Below are 14,134 nucleotides of genomic sequence, written 5' to 3'. Positions count from 1 at the left end.
GGTGCATGCTCATATTCCCAGTGACTTGGGAGGCTGAGGTAGGAGGATTGGAGTCTAGCCTCAGCAACTTAGTGAGGCCCTGTCTCAAAATACAAAAATAGAAAGGCTGGGAATCTCCAGTTCTAAAGAGAAAAAGAGAAAGAGGAGCCTGTGTGAAAGGTGTGAGTTTATACCACACTGAATGGCTCAGAGGCTGGAAGCTGGCAGCAAGATAGCACCACTGTGCTTCTTTTCTAGAAATGGCAAACCCAGCAGTTGCCGCCCTGTTAGGCAGTTTTGATGGCCAAAATGTCCACTGATGGGGGCTGGGATTGTGGCTCAGGGGTAGAGCACTTGCCTACTAGCGTAGGTGAAGCACTGGGTTCGATTCTCAGCACCACATAAAAATAAATAAATAAATAAAAATGTAAAGAATAATAATACTTAAAAATGTCCACTGATGAGACAGATTGTTCAGTAGGTGGCCTGAGTGCTCAGAGAAGGAAGCAGTAGCCAGAGAAGCCAAGGGGGGTCAATGGAAGTTAAACCAAACCACTTGCCCCTCCTTAAAAAAACAGGGTGACCAGTTATTAAATCTGGACACAGCGTTTTTTCCCTGCTATCTCTGAGGCTCCTGACTGGGCTCACATTAGGGGATGTGGCCATGCTAGCTAACCATTCAGAGCTGAGGATACGCTCACTGCTCACTGGGGGCCAGATATGCTGGACAGACATGAACTGAGCCCCAAGGTCAACGCTCCCAGGAAAGGTTGGTCACCATCCTTAAGTTAGAGTTGAAGACGAGGCATGCGGCAGGTGGAGAATGGCCCGAGGTCACAGCTGGTAGGTGATGGAGCCAGATTTGGATGAAACTGTCCCCAGAGCACACAGGCGCAGGTGCACAGCTGGCTTTAGACAGACCTAGAGATAGATCCCTGACTGACGGACAGCAGGGAGGAGGTGGCGCAGAAGCCCAGGTCTCCAAGGACTGCCAATCAAGGTGTGCTGACCTCCCCTAGCCAAGGGATGGCCATATAACCCCCTTCTGGGTCAATCACATGCTCTTCAAGAATGAAGTGTTTCAATCTCCCTTGGAAAAGGCAGTTTGGCTTCCTGTCCTTCCTAGCCTGATGGTATTTCTGTCTTCCCATTGTGACGCCCAGCCTGTCTCACATGGCCATACACGGTTTAGTTGTTTGCAATTGGAGTCTTGCTCGGGCTGCATTACCTTCTCCCCACTTGGACATCTCCTGCGGGAGTGTGCCCTCCCCTGGGTCCACTGGCTAGTCCTTGATTCCCATGGGTATGGGCAGGAGCAGAAACAACATCACTGGAGGTCTGTAGTGATTGGTCACAGGGCTCTGTCCTTGCCCCGTCCCACGGAGCATCATTTCCCCAATTTGGATTTTGAAATCCAGAAGCCTACTCATAAATTCGCAGCTGCCACAGTAGAATTAATGCTTTGTGCAAAGGAAGTGGGACTCTTACAGTGCTCAAGAGTGGATGAGAGCCAGGAAGATGACATTTAACCAGCGTAATATAAGGTCTTCATGTGTTTCCGAAGAATCCACTGCAAGTACCAGATGGGGAGGGAGAGTTGGCTGGACAGCAGTTCGTGGGAAAAAGCACATGCTGTGTTTGTAGTGACTCATGCAGCTGCTGAAACCTCAAGTGCTTCTGGTATTGCAGGCCACCTTACTAGAGACTGAGTGTTTAGGAACTGGAGGGCACAGTGCCTTTCCACTCAGCAGTTGCCAGTCCACATAAGGAACAGTTCTGGTCCCCAAACACCAGGAAGGGCATTGAACACACATCAGTGTGTACTAACAGAGGTGATCCAGGTCATGAGGAAGTCACAGAGACTTGAGGGCATTGATTATAGCTTGGGGGACCCATGGGGAACCAGGATCCCAGTATGCAAATGACTGTAGGGGGCCCCAGAGAAGAGGCCCAGAAACAAAGTACTGGGTACCAACTTCTGGAACTTACAGAGATGTTTTCGTCAAGGTCCTTTGGGTGGCAAGCACCTGTCAGAGCTCACTTGGCACAAGGGATTCACTGTAAGGTTCTTTTAGTTCTGGAGGGGCAGGCCTGGGGACTGGAGCGGGGAGCCGAGAGCTGGCAGGAGCTGGGCAGCCAGCTCCAACTCTCTGCTTCCCCTCTTGCCACAAAATATTTTTCTCTGCTTCTCAAAGCACTGGTCAGAAAACACCGCCCAACCCTGGCGCTACATAACCCCTCAGCCTAAACCCAGCAGCTCCAAAAACTGTTCAGGCCTGGGAGGAACAAGGAATGAGGCAGAGAGCAGGAAGCCAGGAAAGTGGTGAGAGGTGGGAAGCACCAGGTGGGCAGGGCCAGGTGGGCAGGGCTGACTCCTAAGAACAGAGGACACTCCTCTGGCAACTTGGAGCAGGAGTCATGCCTGCCATTGCCAGTCTCCTTGCTTCCTTCCTTTTGCAGACTGAAGTCCTCCGGGGATTTGGGTTTGCTTATCTCTGAGGCAGGAACTCTAACTTAGGCTGAGGGACAAGGTTTGGCAAGGGAAGGTAGTGGACAATCAAGTGAGGTTTGAGCTTGATTTGAGGATGGAGAAGAGCACTCCAGGCAGAAGGTACTGCTGTTAACAGGCCCAGGTGAAGGTGATGGTGGCAGAAGGGGCAACGTGGGCGTGGGGGTAGGATGAAGCCCCGAGACTAGGGTTCATGGTAGCTCACCGCAATACCAGACCTCAGGAGTAAGGAGATACATTTTAACCCCAGCTCTACCCCATGGGCAGAGGAATCACTGGGCCTGGTAGACAAGATTGACTGGGAGGGCTCTGGGAGTAACAGGTGGGCTGGAGAAGGCAGTTCTGGGCCCACAGAGTGAGCAAGAGTGACCAGGTGGCTAGAAAATGTGCCCAGAGAAGGGGCATGGGGTCGAGGTATCTGAGCAGGGGGAGGCCAAGGGCCAGGGATCTCATTCTGGGGGAAAGCGTCTGGGACCCATGCCCGGGGTTGGGGGCCAGCCATCTAGTTCCAGCTCAGACAGGGACTAGAGGAGCCAACTCAGTGACCTGGGTCCTCTGGGAGTGTAGATGGGGGTGGGGCTGCCTCAAAGCCACCATTGTTGCCCCCTCACTCGCCTGACTGTCTGGGGCCTAAAACAGAGCAGGAACACAGCTATCACGTGAGAAGTTTCTGGCCAAGGGGCCTGGGGGGAGGGGCTGAGTCCCTGATGGGAGCCCTTGAGTTTGAAACACCCAAAGCCCAGCTGCCTAGCTGCCCACCTGCCTCAAGGATCCTGGAATCCATTGGGGGTGAATTTGTGCCACCTTGTTGTTCCACTGTGGCTGGGGCTGGTTGGGAGACAGCTTGGGTTCTGTCCTCAGCTCTGCTGGGTGACTGTCAAATTCTGTCCCCTTGGGGGCTTCAGTTTTCCAGATGTACCAGGAGTCAGCGAATATAGCACCTACTTCCAAACCCTGGAATTCACAGCACATGGTCTGGATACAGATCCCAGAGTCAGTCAGATGTGGGACAAAATCCTGGTCCCGCTTCTACTGTCTGAGTGGCCTTGGGCAAGTCTCCCATTTCTTGGGTCCTGTTTCCTCAGGACCTGTTCTTTCCAGATTTCTGGCCAAGTTATCCAAGCCAGATCCTGTTTTGGTGGGTGTGAGGCAGTACTGGAAATTGAACCCAGGGCACTCTACCACTGAGCTACAACCCAACCCTTTTTATTTTGAGATAGGGTCTGGCTAAGTTGCCAGGTTGGCTTCGAACTTGAGATCCTCGTGCCTCAGCCTCCCAAGTCACTGGGATTTGACCCCACTTTTTTCTTTTTCAGGGATTGAATCAGGGGCACTCAACCACTGAGCCGCATCCCCAGCCCTATTTCGTATTTTATTTAGAGGCAGGGTCTCATTGAGTTGTTTAGCTCTCACTTTTGCTGAAGCGGGATTTGAACTCGCAATCTTCCTGCCTCAATGTCCGGAGCTGCTGGGATTACAGGCGTGCACCACTGCACCTGGCTTAACCCCACTTTTTAATGCTCTGAACTTTGTGCTCACTGCCTCTGGCTCCCCACACCCTAGAGGGTGGTGATGGCTACTGTTCCCAGTCTTCTCCTGGTCTTTCTCAGACTCTGAACCAATCATTCCTAGACAGAAGGTTCTTGGCTCCAGAGCCCGTCCTCTTGGGCACCTACTGTGTGCCAGGCCCTCCCTGTGCTTGGTTCAGCCTGGAGTCCTGCCGGACAGGGCTGATCCTCCCCGGTGTGCAGATGCTGGTAAATGGGCTCACTGCTACCCCGAGTCCTGTTAAAGAGATCTGTGGAGCGCTTTGCTAACTGCGTAACATTGAACATGGGCTCAGAGCGTGCGGGCGGGCTGGGCCGAGCCGAGGTGCGTATCTGGCGCGCCCTCTAGCGGCTGCTCTGAGCAGTCGCGACTCGTGGTTGCGCAGCCCAATGCGGGGCAGGCAATGGCCAGCGCGGGAAGCCTCTTCTCCCAGCCGCCCGCGGCGGTTCTGCCAGCCGCTGCCGCACCTTCCCCAAGTTGAGAGCTCTTCCCCAGATTTTGTTTCTCCGTGTGGCTTCCCAAAGTCCCCAACGAGGCTGCGCGCCCCGCCCTTATTACCATGGAGATCTCTTGTACACAGTTTCCCCTTTTCCTTGGGCCAGTCCTAAACGCGGTTCCGCAGGCGGGACTAGCGCTGGCCTAGGAGGGAATCCTCCAAGGTCGGACCGTCGGGGGCCCATGAATAGCAGGGCTCCACTTTCCGTGGGGAGAGTGACATTCTTTGGCCGGCATCGCGGGGAGGTGAGGCCCAATGGGCTTTGCCCAGGCTCTAGGCTCCTGGCTTGGGAGTCAAGTCCCCGGTTCTGTGTAATGGGGGTTCAGGGTGTTCCCTGGGCTTCAGCTCCAGAATGGGGCTCTAGGTTTTGGGCTCTGGTTCCAGAGAGGGCTTGAAGAGCTCCTGCTGGCTCCAGTATTCTTGGGCTTTGGCTCCAAAACGAACTCGGGGCTGAACTTGCGATTCTCGGCTCCCCCGCTGTAATGGGGTCTTGCCTCTGGGGTTCTAAGGCGGGCTCCAGCTCTGGCTTCAGCTCAGGTTACAGGGTTCTGAGCTTGGGTTGTACAGTGAGGCCTGAAGTCCAAATCACCACTGCAGGTTCCTGGGCCGTGTTTAGGGCTGGCCCAGGAGGATGGGATCAGAAGTGAATGGACAGGTATCTCCTGTCCCAGAAATGGGACCACATCTGTGCTCTACTTCCAGGTCAACTGCTCTGCCTTCTCTCCTGATGGCCAGACGCTGCTCACAGCCTCTGAGGACGGCTATCTGTACGGTTGGGAGACCAAGAGTGGGCAGCTGCTGTGGAGGCTGGGTGGCCACACAGGTGGGGCTCTGCAGTCTGGCTGGGGGACAGAGGCCCATAGATCTGTGCTGGCATTCTGCAGAGCCTAACTTAGTGACCTCCAACACTGGTCCTGGGCATTGGGGCTGGACATAGCTGGAGCAGCCAGACAAGGAGACAGGACTTCTTGATAGCTGGGGCTTCCAGCTCTTAGATCAGAACTCAGACTTTAATTTTTATTTTTTTCCAGTACTGGGGATTGTACCCAGGGTCACTTTACCACTTAGTTACATTCCGAGCCCTTTTTATTTGAACTTGCAATCCTGCCTCAGCCTCCCAAGTAGCTGGGATTACAGATGTGCACCATCACACCTGGCACTTATTAACCATTTTAAAGGTAGAGTTCAGAGATAAGTACATTCACGTTACAAAACTAATTTATAGAATTCTTTTCATTTTGCAAAACTGAAACTGTACCCACTAAACAACTCCTCTCCCTACTCCCAACCACTGTTCTACTTCCTGTCTTATCAATGGTGTTTGTCTTTTTCACTGGCTTCACTTAGCATGCCTTCTAGGGCCATCCATATTCTATCTACCACTTTTGGACTACGATCTTGGTTGTCATGTCACCTGACCCAGTTCCTTCCTCTATAGAATGGAGATAAGTTGCTACCTTACAAAATCAGATAACACAAAAAGCCTAGCACCCAGTAAAGACCAAGTAGACTTAACTATTAGGGAGAGAAGGAAAACCAAACCAGGAAATTGCAGAGCAGACTTATTTAACACGATGACTAGGGAAGTCCAGGCTGGGGAGCTGAAAGGCAGACTGGAATGGAGGCTGGGAGTTAGGGAGGTTTCAGGGAGGAGGTGCCTACATCTGAGTAGACTTTCCAGATTAACAACTGGGGTCAGATATTCCAGGCTGAGCCTTGGCCAGGCCCAGGTTGGAAATCCAAGCATTTTCAGGTGACTGGAGTTTGGGTAAGGGGTGGGCGGCCACAAGACCTGGGCAGTGAGCAGGGGGTAGAGGGCAGTGCCCTGAACTCCCTGCCTCAGGCCCGGTGAAGTTCTGCTGCTTCTCCCCCGATGGCTACCTTTTTGCCAGCTCCTCCAGTGACCGTACCATCCACCTGTGGGACCTATCAAGAGCCGAATGTCTGTGGGTGCTGAAGGGTGAGTGGGGGTGGGCCTGGGTGCCACATGGCCAGCCTGGGTCCCCTTCCAGGCCTGTATCCTGTTTCACCTCCCCCAACTTCTGTCATTGGGATGGTGACTGCAGGTCACCAGCGGAGTGTGGAGACACTCATCTTCAGCCCTGACTCAAGGCAGCTGGCATCAGGTGGCTGGGATAAGCAGGTGATGCTCTGGGAAGTACAGGTGTGTGAAGGGGCTGGGGACGGCCAGGCCTGGGTCAGAATGGACCACCACCTGCCACACCTCTTGCTTTGCTGGTTCAAACCCTTGCTAGTTCCCCACTGCAGCCCTCTCCCAGTCTCCCTACATACACCCCATCAGATCTTGGGCCTCAATCTCCTTTGCAGGAGATCCCCATCTGGGCTGCCTCTCCTCCCTGCTATCTAGGCCCCCAGTGCTTCCCCAGGCAGTGCTGTTATCACAATACCCAGGCTGCCAAGCAGGGAGGGCCTGGGTCTGCCCTCTGCCTCTCTCCTTAGTCGGGACACAAACTGCGCCACTTAGAAGGGCACCATGACTCCATCCAGAGTAGCGACTTCTCCCCCAATGCCAACTGCCTGGTAAGCTTCACCTCTACCTTGACCCCTGCCTCAGTGGCCCCAGAAGGGCAGGCTGGGGCTACTCCAGTTTTGGCCACTGCTTACAGGCCACAGGCTCATGGGACTCCACTGTGCGCATCTGGGACCTGCGGGTAGGGACCCCAGCTGTATTCCATCAGGAACTGGAGGGTCACAGCGGCAACATCAGCTGTCTGTGTTATTCATTATCTGGCCTCCTGGTAAGGTGGGCTGCCCTGGGTTTCAGGATAGTCTTTGGCTGGACACGAGACCCTTAAAGAGCCATTTGGGTGTCCAGTGAGCATGCTGGCCCCATACTCACTGGCACAGAGCTCTCTTTAGGGATCTGGCTCCTGGGATAAGAACATCCACATCTGGAAACCAAATACCAGCAGCCTGATGGTCCAGCTCAAGGGCCATGTAGCCTGGGTGAACAGCATAGCTTTCTCTCCGGATGAGGGGCAGCTGGCCAGCGCTAGCTACTCGGGAACGGTAACCTATCCAGCCCAATCCAGCCATTCCTGACTCCTTGCTCACGTGCCCCTCTTCCCAGAGTCTTCAGTACCCATTTCCAGAAATGTCCATAAGTCCACTTGCCCAATCTATTCGCCAGCACTAAGGTCTGAGCCAGACCAGACTGCAGTGGAATTGACACTTCTATGGCCTATATAGCTTCAGGCATGACATGGCGAAGGCCATTTAAAACATACCCTGCAGATAAGAAGCTTCAGATCATGATGGTGTCCGGGACTTGCTGGGGAGCTGCTTCAAAAATGCCACTGTGGCCTATTGAGGTTCCTGTCCCCTATTCTTCTACTTCCAGATCAAAGTCTGGGACTACAACACAGGAAAGTGCCTTGAGACCTTGAAGGTAAGACCTGTAGCTGCAGCCCCCAGTGAGGGATCCAGGAAGGACTTCAGGACCTGGAGCCTGGTGCTGTGCTTCTGGCAGGGATTTCTGGATGTGGCCCACACCTGTGCCTTCACCCGACAAGGCAAACTATTGGTGTCTGGAGCTGCTATTTAGGTGAGACACCAAGACCACTGCTTGTTCAAGTCACACTTGAACAACACAGGCCCACAGTAACTAAGAGTGCCCATCAGACCCTGCAGCCAGGTCCGCCAGCACCACACTAAGGCAGCTGACGTCTACGGGTAGCAGGACACCACCAGACATCTGGCACTGTAGCTCCAGCCTTAGCCCCAAACCACCTATTCAGTCTGGTCTGTGGAAACAGCATTAAGCACAAAGCACTGAAAGCCAGTTTTTGTTTTATTGCGCCGTAACACTCAGGCTTTGACCGCGTACTTGCGCATAGGGTACAGCCGCTCTTTCCGCTGCTGCTTTTTGGTCTTTAGGTTCTCCTCGTGCTTGTTGAGCCGGCGGCGCATAGCTCTTGTCTTCTTGGGCCGCAGGTCCAGGGGCTTGTACTTCTTGCCCTGGGACACAGACAGCAGGGTCAATCTGAGAACAGGATTTTAGGGGCAACAGCAGGATGAAGATGACCCGAGGGGCCAGAATGAGACTTGGAGAAACCACTAGGAAGATGCTGGAGGTGGGAAGGTGCTGTGGGGACAGAGAAGTTGGTTTGCAGCGAGGGGTTGTAGGACGTTCACCCAATAAGAGGCTGCTATGTGGGACCGAAGGCCAGCAGGCCACATGCTCACTCACCAGCCCCAAATCCAAGGCTGGTGGGGCTGTCCTCATTTTATGTAAGGCTGTTGACTCACTGGGTCTAGAGGTGCCCACACCTCAGTGTTCCTTCTACTTGCCAGGCTGACAATAATGAAGCCAAAGTCATACCACAATCCAACAAAGGACATGTGACACCCACCAGATCCCAGGGTGGTTACTAACTACTACCTTGGCTTTCAATTATGCCAGATATTGAGGAAGATTTGGCCCAGATTACCAGCATAAGGGGCAGGCTCTGCCCCCTACTGCCCAGAGCTGAAAAAGAGCCATAGTGTTTACCCTCGGCTCCCACTCCTCTCAAGCCAAAGGCCCCAGACTAGGGTGGTTCACTGGTCTCTTCTTTGTTCAGCAACAGCCCTGAGGACAAGGCTGTTGAGCATAGCAAGGAAGCAGACCTGGTTTCTGTTCAAGGAGCTCCCATCCCAGTAAAAAAGACTGAACAGACAACAAGGCCCAAAGATAAGGACGCAGAAGTTTCAGGAAGGCTTCTTTTAGCAGCAACAGCCTCAAAGGCTAGCATGAAAGCCATCTGTTGAAAGGGCAGGAAGCAGGGCATGTGTAAAAGCCTCAACACCTCTCCCTGGGGAACCAGCCATCCAATGGGCAGGAGACAAGGCAGAGAACCACAGAGAGAAACTATGGAAGGCGATGAGGGCAAGCCCTGGAAGGAACTCAAAGGAAAGGAAATCTTGTCCACCCACTTCCTGCTCATCTGCTGGTACTGGTGGGGCACTTAATTCACTTCAAGTTTACTACCTCTTGCAAGCTCTGCTGTACAATACAGCAGCCACTCGCTACACATGGCTGACAGTGTAGCATGGAACATCACCATCAGTGTTCCCCTCTGTAGCCCTCACCCCTACCTCCTCTACTGAGCAGTTTGAGCTGAGAGCAGGGGCCCTCAATGGATGGCTAGTTATGAGGCTCCAGACTCACTCCTAAGAATAAAAATGTCCTCTCACACAAATGTGCACACACCCTATCAGGAGGGTAACCACATACCAGTGTCTTCTGGGAAGCTGGCCCAGATAACACCATACTAGCTTTTAAAAAAAGGGAAAAATTGTAGATGGACACAATCTTTATTTATTATGTGGTGCTGAGGATAGAACCCAGTGCCTCACACCTCACACGTGCAAGGCACGTGCTCTACCACTGAGCCCCAGCCTCAGTCCCATAGTAGCTTTTTTGGTGAGTCAAACCCCAACACTAACTTGGGTACTGATGTGAAGCCATTAGATAGCATTAATTAATCCCCATCAGATGACTTCAATTAAGGGAGATTATCCAGAGTAATCCAGGCAGCTGATTCAGTCAGTCAAAAGCATTTAAAAGCAAGATTGAGGTGCCCTCCAAGAAATCTGACCCGGGACAGCAGCTTTCAGTGGTGTCATGAGTCTTAGTCACATGAACCAATTCCAGACAGTAAATTAAATGTGTGAATTTAAGAACCCAATGGCTTCTGCTGGCACCTGGATAAGGCTAACTTTAAAGATAAGCCACAAAAATGGCCATTAACATTCAAGGTCAAGGGGCTAGACACCTGTGGAAATCTGAGGAGCACCCATTAAGTCCTCTCTAAGACACAATTAGGAAGCTAGGCCTGCCACTTTTCTGACTGTAGATGACTCTGAGCAGTGTGACCTCTCTGAACCCTGGGGTTTGGCAAATGAGAATGGCAGATGCCTGCTAGTGACTGACACATAGCCCTGGCATTCCTAGACTGGAGATAAGAGTTCTATGGAACAGCACTTGCCTAATATGCTTAAGGTGCTGGGCTGGATCCTCAGTACTATAAGAATAAAACTGGGGCTGGGGATGTGGCTCAAGTGGTAGCATGCTCGCCTGGCATGCGTGCAGCCCGGGTTCGATCCTCAACACCACATACAAAGATGTTGTGTCCGCCAAAAACTAAAAAATAAATATTAAAATTCTCTCTTTAAAAAAAAAAGAATAAAACCACCTTGCCAGGCAATGTGGCCCATGCCTGTAACCCTGGCAACTCAAGAGGGTTGCCTCAGCAATTTAACAAAGCTCTGTTCCAAAACTTAAAAATAACCCCTACCCCCAAAATGCTCAAGTTGTCTTCAGCCAGATCCACTACCCACCACACCATTCTTGACATCTGCAATCATGCTGGTAAGATGAATTCTAGCTGAGTGTGCTGGCACACGCTCATGATCCCAGCAAAGGGATGGGGAGGCTAAGGTACGAGAATTATGAGTTCAGCCTGGACAGAATAGATCCTGTTTCACACACGCACACGTGAACCCAGACACAAACTGGGAGGCCCTGGCGAGCTCAATATTCTCAGCCCCACTTCACAAAGCCGCCCCCTGGCCAGTGGAGGACTGGAACTTTGTTTTCTGCTGCCAAGTCCCCAGGGGGCCCCCTCACCTTGTAGAATTTCCTGAGGTTTTCTTTTTGAGTCTGGTTAATGACAGTAAGAACGCGGGCGATGGATTTGCGGACAACTCGGCTACAAAACAGAAACATCAATGAAGGTGGGTATGACACACAGTATCTCCAAGTATCTTGTTCAGGGCTAATAGTGACATTGTAGAGCAGGGACAAAAGCCATTCATGTTCAACCTGGAGAAAGGGATTCTGAACGTGAGAATGTACAGGGACTCGGAATAGAGTAAAAGGCTGATAAGTCCAGTGCTTTTGAGCTAGGACGTGCTGGTTAAGGCAAAACCTGAGGCAGCTTAATGAAGAGGCAAGGAGGATCAGAAGACTTTCAATCCCAAGCCAAGAATTTATGAAGGCTATGAAAACCCAATCCGCCATCTGAATTAGCAGAGAGGAGAGGGAATCATGCCAGAAGCCAGGTAACCAGACTAATTTAAGGTCATGGGCATCTGACATTCAAGAAGTTGAAATGCAATGGGGATGGGGACAAATCTAGGAGCAGTCTGGGGCAAATATGGTCTTGAGGTCCAGTTGCCTATAATCAAGCCCTGCAACTCAGGACACTGAGGCAGGAGGACCACAAGTTCCAGGCAAGCCTCAGCAAGTTAGTAAGATTGCCTCAGAAACAAAAATTTAAAAAGGGATGGGAATATATCTTCAGGGTAGATTGCCCTGGGGGGTCAACCCTCAGTATCAGAACAGACAAACATAGTCTAGAGGACCCATCACACAACTATGCTTATGTGTTCCTCACCTCAATCACCTGTCTCACCTGCCTAGGCAGATATTTATGAGTATGTAGGGTGGCATAATTTAAAGAGGAACTGAATTACCTACCAGGTAAGATGTGGCAAAAATGCAATTTACACTCAGGGAAATGACTCCAAATCCTAGTTCCTTTCATAAGTCTCCCTGATCCTTACTCAAGTTAACCAAGTAAGTTACAACTCAAATAAGAAGTCCGAGGCATGGAAAAAAGAAATCAAGTGCTCATTAGAGGTGGAAGGAAAGGTTCCAGTTAGGCTTTGGCGATACCCTTAAGACAACAGTTAAGAGCTTCAGGGACTTCAACCAATTCTTTTTCCAGCTACAAAAGCTGACCAAGGGAGCTCCAGAGAAAAAGCACACAAGATCAAAGGCAGTTAAGAGTAAGCACATAGCGAGTCTCTCCCGCGCCCCCATGATTCACCTGAACAGGCCAGTTCCTGAAGCCAACTTCCTAAGTCCACAAACACTCCCAACACTCACGCGCCCCTCAATGCCGGCTACTTACATCTTAGAGAGCTTAGATGCCGCACCGCCTGTCACTTTGGCGACGCGCAGCTGGGACAACTCCACTTTCAAGTCGTCCAACTGTTTCAGCAGCTCCTCCTTCTTCTTGCCACGAAGGTCCCGAGCCTTAATCTTGGCCTGCGCGCGGGAAAGGTGTGGGTCAGACACCCCGCGGACCGTCTTGTCTCTGCCATGGGCAGCCAGGGTCAGCACCCACCCTCAGGTCGTGATTCTGGCAGGGTACCCGAGGCCAGGAGGGCTACTAGGCTGGGCTATCAGCCCACCGCGCGATGTAAATATGAGGGCATTTGCCGCGCGCGCCATCTCCCGGGTCTAAGCCGGCAGAGAAGAGTCGGGCTGCGGCGGCACTAAGCCGTTCTGCGCGGAGATCCCCGGAGATCCCTAACCCCAGCCGGCAGATGAGGCGCCGGTGTTCAGCCCGCACCCCCAATCCTAGCCCGGGAACTTCAAGGCGACCAGATGGCGCCGGATTTTCTCGCTCTCACCATAGCTGCACGATCCGCCGTTACCGGAGCCGAGGGAAAGAGGAAAAGGCGGAGCTGACCCCTGCAACTACTGCCGGGTGGCGGCGATCGCGGCCAATGGCACCGCGGCTAGGACTCTCCGGCTCCGCCCTTTCCTCCCGGAGCGCCGCGGTACGTCCGGTCCCTCCCCGTCCCGCCCCGCCCGCGGAGCCCGCGCCGCTTCCGCAGGTGCGTTCCTATGCTGCGTCCGGGGTTATGTAGGTTGGCATGGGCCCTGAGCGGTGCAGTTGGGGAAACTGAGGCCTGGGATGGGCAGCCTCTGACCAGAGATGGCAGAGTAGTATGGGCTTGAATTTGCCCACTCATTTATTTGTTCATTCATCGGGAAACCTTGTAGCTATCCCATTCTGTGCTGCTCAGCTAGGGGCTGGTGGTCTGGAGGTGCGGAGGGGATGAAAGGTTAGGGTTTTCAAAGGTGAATTAACTCAGCCACGGTCTTGGAGGAATTTATGGTGCAAGGTGGGCGGGAAGAGGCGAAGTCAGATGGCTGTTATCCAACTCTAAACGTTCTGGTGGAGGCAGTATGCAGCAGTGGAAATAGCATCCACAGACCTTTTTTTAGTGAACTCGACGGGTTTCAAATTCTTGCAGTGTTGCCAGGTACTAGTTGAAACTCTTTGACAAATCCCTTCCCCCTTTTAAGTCTGTTTGCTCACCTGTGAAATAGGGTTAGAGAAGATACATACAAAACTCAGTACAAGACCTTATGCATAATAATCACTGGTATTAATGTTCTTAGTGGAATGAACACTTAAGTTGGACCCTGAAAATTAAACAGGAACTCACAAAGCAGGAGGGTTTTAGGTTTTCTGACTGGGCATTTCCATTGCTGCCCCAATCAGCGGTACTCTGGTGTCCCTCCACTGCCATTAACAAAGATAGGCCATCTCTTAGAGCTCTAGTAAAGCCTCTTGTTAACCGAGCGGGGTGGCAGTCACGTGTAATCCCAGTGGCTCCTGAGGCTGAGGCAAGAGGATCACAAGTTCAAGGCCAGCCTTAGCAACTTAGTGGGGCCTAAGCAATTTAGTGAGACCCTATCTCAAAATAAAAAAGGACTGGGGATGTAGCTCATGGATATAAAGTGTCTCTGGGTTCAATCCCTGTACCCCACCCCCCAAAAAAAGAAGCCTCTGGTTGCT

General features: G+C 52.2%; 2 protein-coding genes across 11 annotated transcripts; one reads left to right on the top strand and one right to left on the bottom strand.

Moving 5' to 3' along the window:
• The first annotated feature begins 4,502 nt into the window (after window positions 1-4,502).
• Window positions 4,503-8,321, top strand: Wdr38 (WD repeat domain 38). 10 transcript variants are annotated; one of them, XM_048813064.1, is made up of 10 exons: window positions 4,511-4,777; window positions 5,235-5,355; window positions 6,376-6,492; window positions 6,599-6,696; window positions 6,993-7,073; window positions 7,160-7,291; window positions 7,413-7,562; window positions 7,894-7,941; window positions 8,023-8,097; window positions 8,175-8,321. In XM_048813064.1, exons 1-9 carry the CDS (start codon window positions 4,715-4,717, stop codon window positions 8,095-8,097), a joined length of 885 nt encoding a protein of 294 aa, XP_048669021.1. In that variant the 5' UTR covers window positions 4,511-4,714; the 3' UTR covers window positions 8,175-8,321. The 10 variants fall into 10 exon arrangements, with proteins under 10 accessions (XP_048669022.1, XP_048669025.1, XP_048669020.1 ...); XM_048813071.1 differs by lacking the exon at window positions 7,413-7,562 and having other exon boundaries at window positions 4,508-4,777; XM_048813062.1 differs by having other exon boundaries at window positions 4,509-4,777; window positions 7,894-8,097.
• Window positions 8,322-8,325: 4 nt separating this feature from the next.
• Window positions 8,326-13,106, bottom strand: Rpl35 (ribosomal protein L35). Its single transcript, XM_015497597.2, has 4 exons — window positions 12,957-13,106; window positions 12,452-12,588; window positions 11,164-11,245; window positions 8,326-8,510 (listed from the first exon to the last, which is right to left on the bottom strand). Exons 1-4 carry the CDS (start codon window positions 12,957-12,959, stop codon window positions 8,361-8,363), a joined length of 372 nt encoding a protein of 123 aa, XP_015353083.1. The 5' UTR covers window positions 12,960-13,106; the 3' UTR covers window positions 8,326-8,360.
• Window positions 13,107-14,134: the final 1,028 nt, after the last annotated feature.

Source organism: Marmota marmota, unplaced genomic scaffold, assembly GCF_001458135.2.
Source record: "Marmota marmota marmota unplaced genomic scaffold, marMar, whole genome shotgun sequence".
Classification (NCBI taxonomy): domain Eukaryota; kingdom Metazoa; phylum Chordata; class Mammalia; order Rodentia; family Sciuridae; genus Marmota; species Marmota marmota.
The sequence above is the reverse complement of the archived record's forward strand: the minus strand, read 5'-3'. Positions and strand labels throughout refer to the sequence as shown.

Coding starts and splice junctions, on each gene's coding strand:
- Wdr38 (XM_048813062.1), top strand. CDS start 4,715: ATGAATAGCAGGGCTCCACTTTCCGTGGGGAGAGTGACATTCTTTGGC. Junction 6,697..6,992: donor TGATGCTCTGGGAAGTACAG/GTGTGTGAAGGG, acceptor CTCTCTCCTTAG/TCGGGACACAAACTGCGCCA. Junction 7,563..7,893: donor GCGCTAGCTACTCGGGAACG/GTAACCTATCCA, acceptor TTCTACTTCCAG/ATCAAAGTCTGGGACTACAA.
- Rpl35 (XM_015497597.2), bottom strand. Junction 11,246..12,451: donor GCATCTAAGCTCTCTAAGAT/GTAAGTAGCCGG, acceptor TCTGTTTTGTAG/CCGAGTTGTCCGCAAATCCA. Junction 8,511..11,163: donor ACCTCAGGAAATTCTACAAG/GTGAGGGGGCCC, acceptor TCTGTGTCCCAG/GGCAAGAAGTACAAGCCCCT.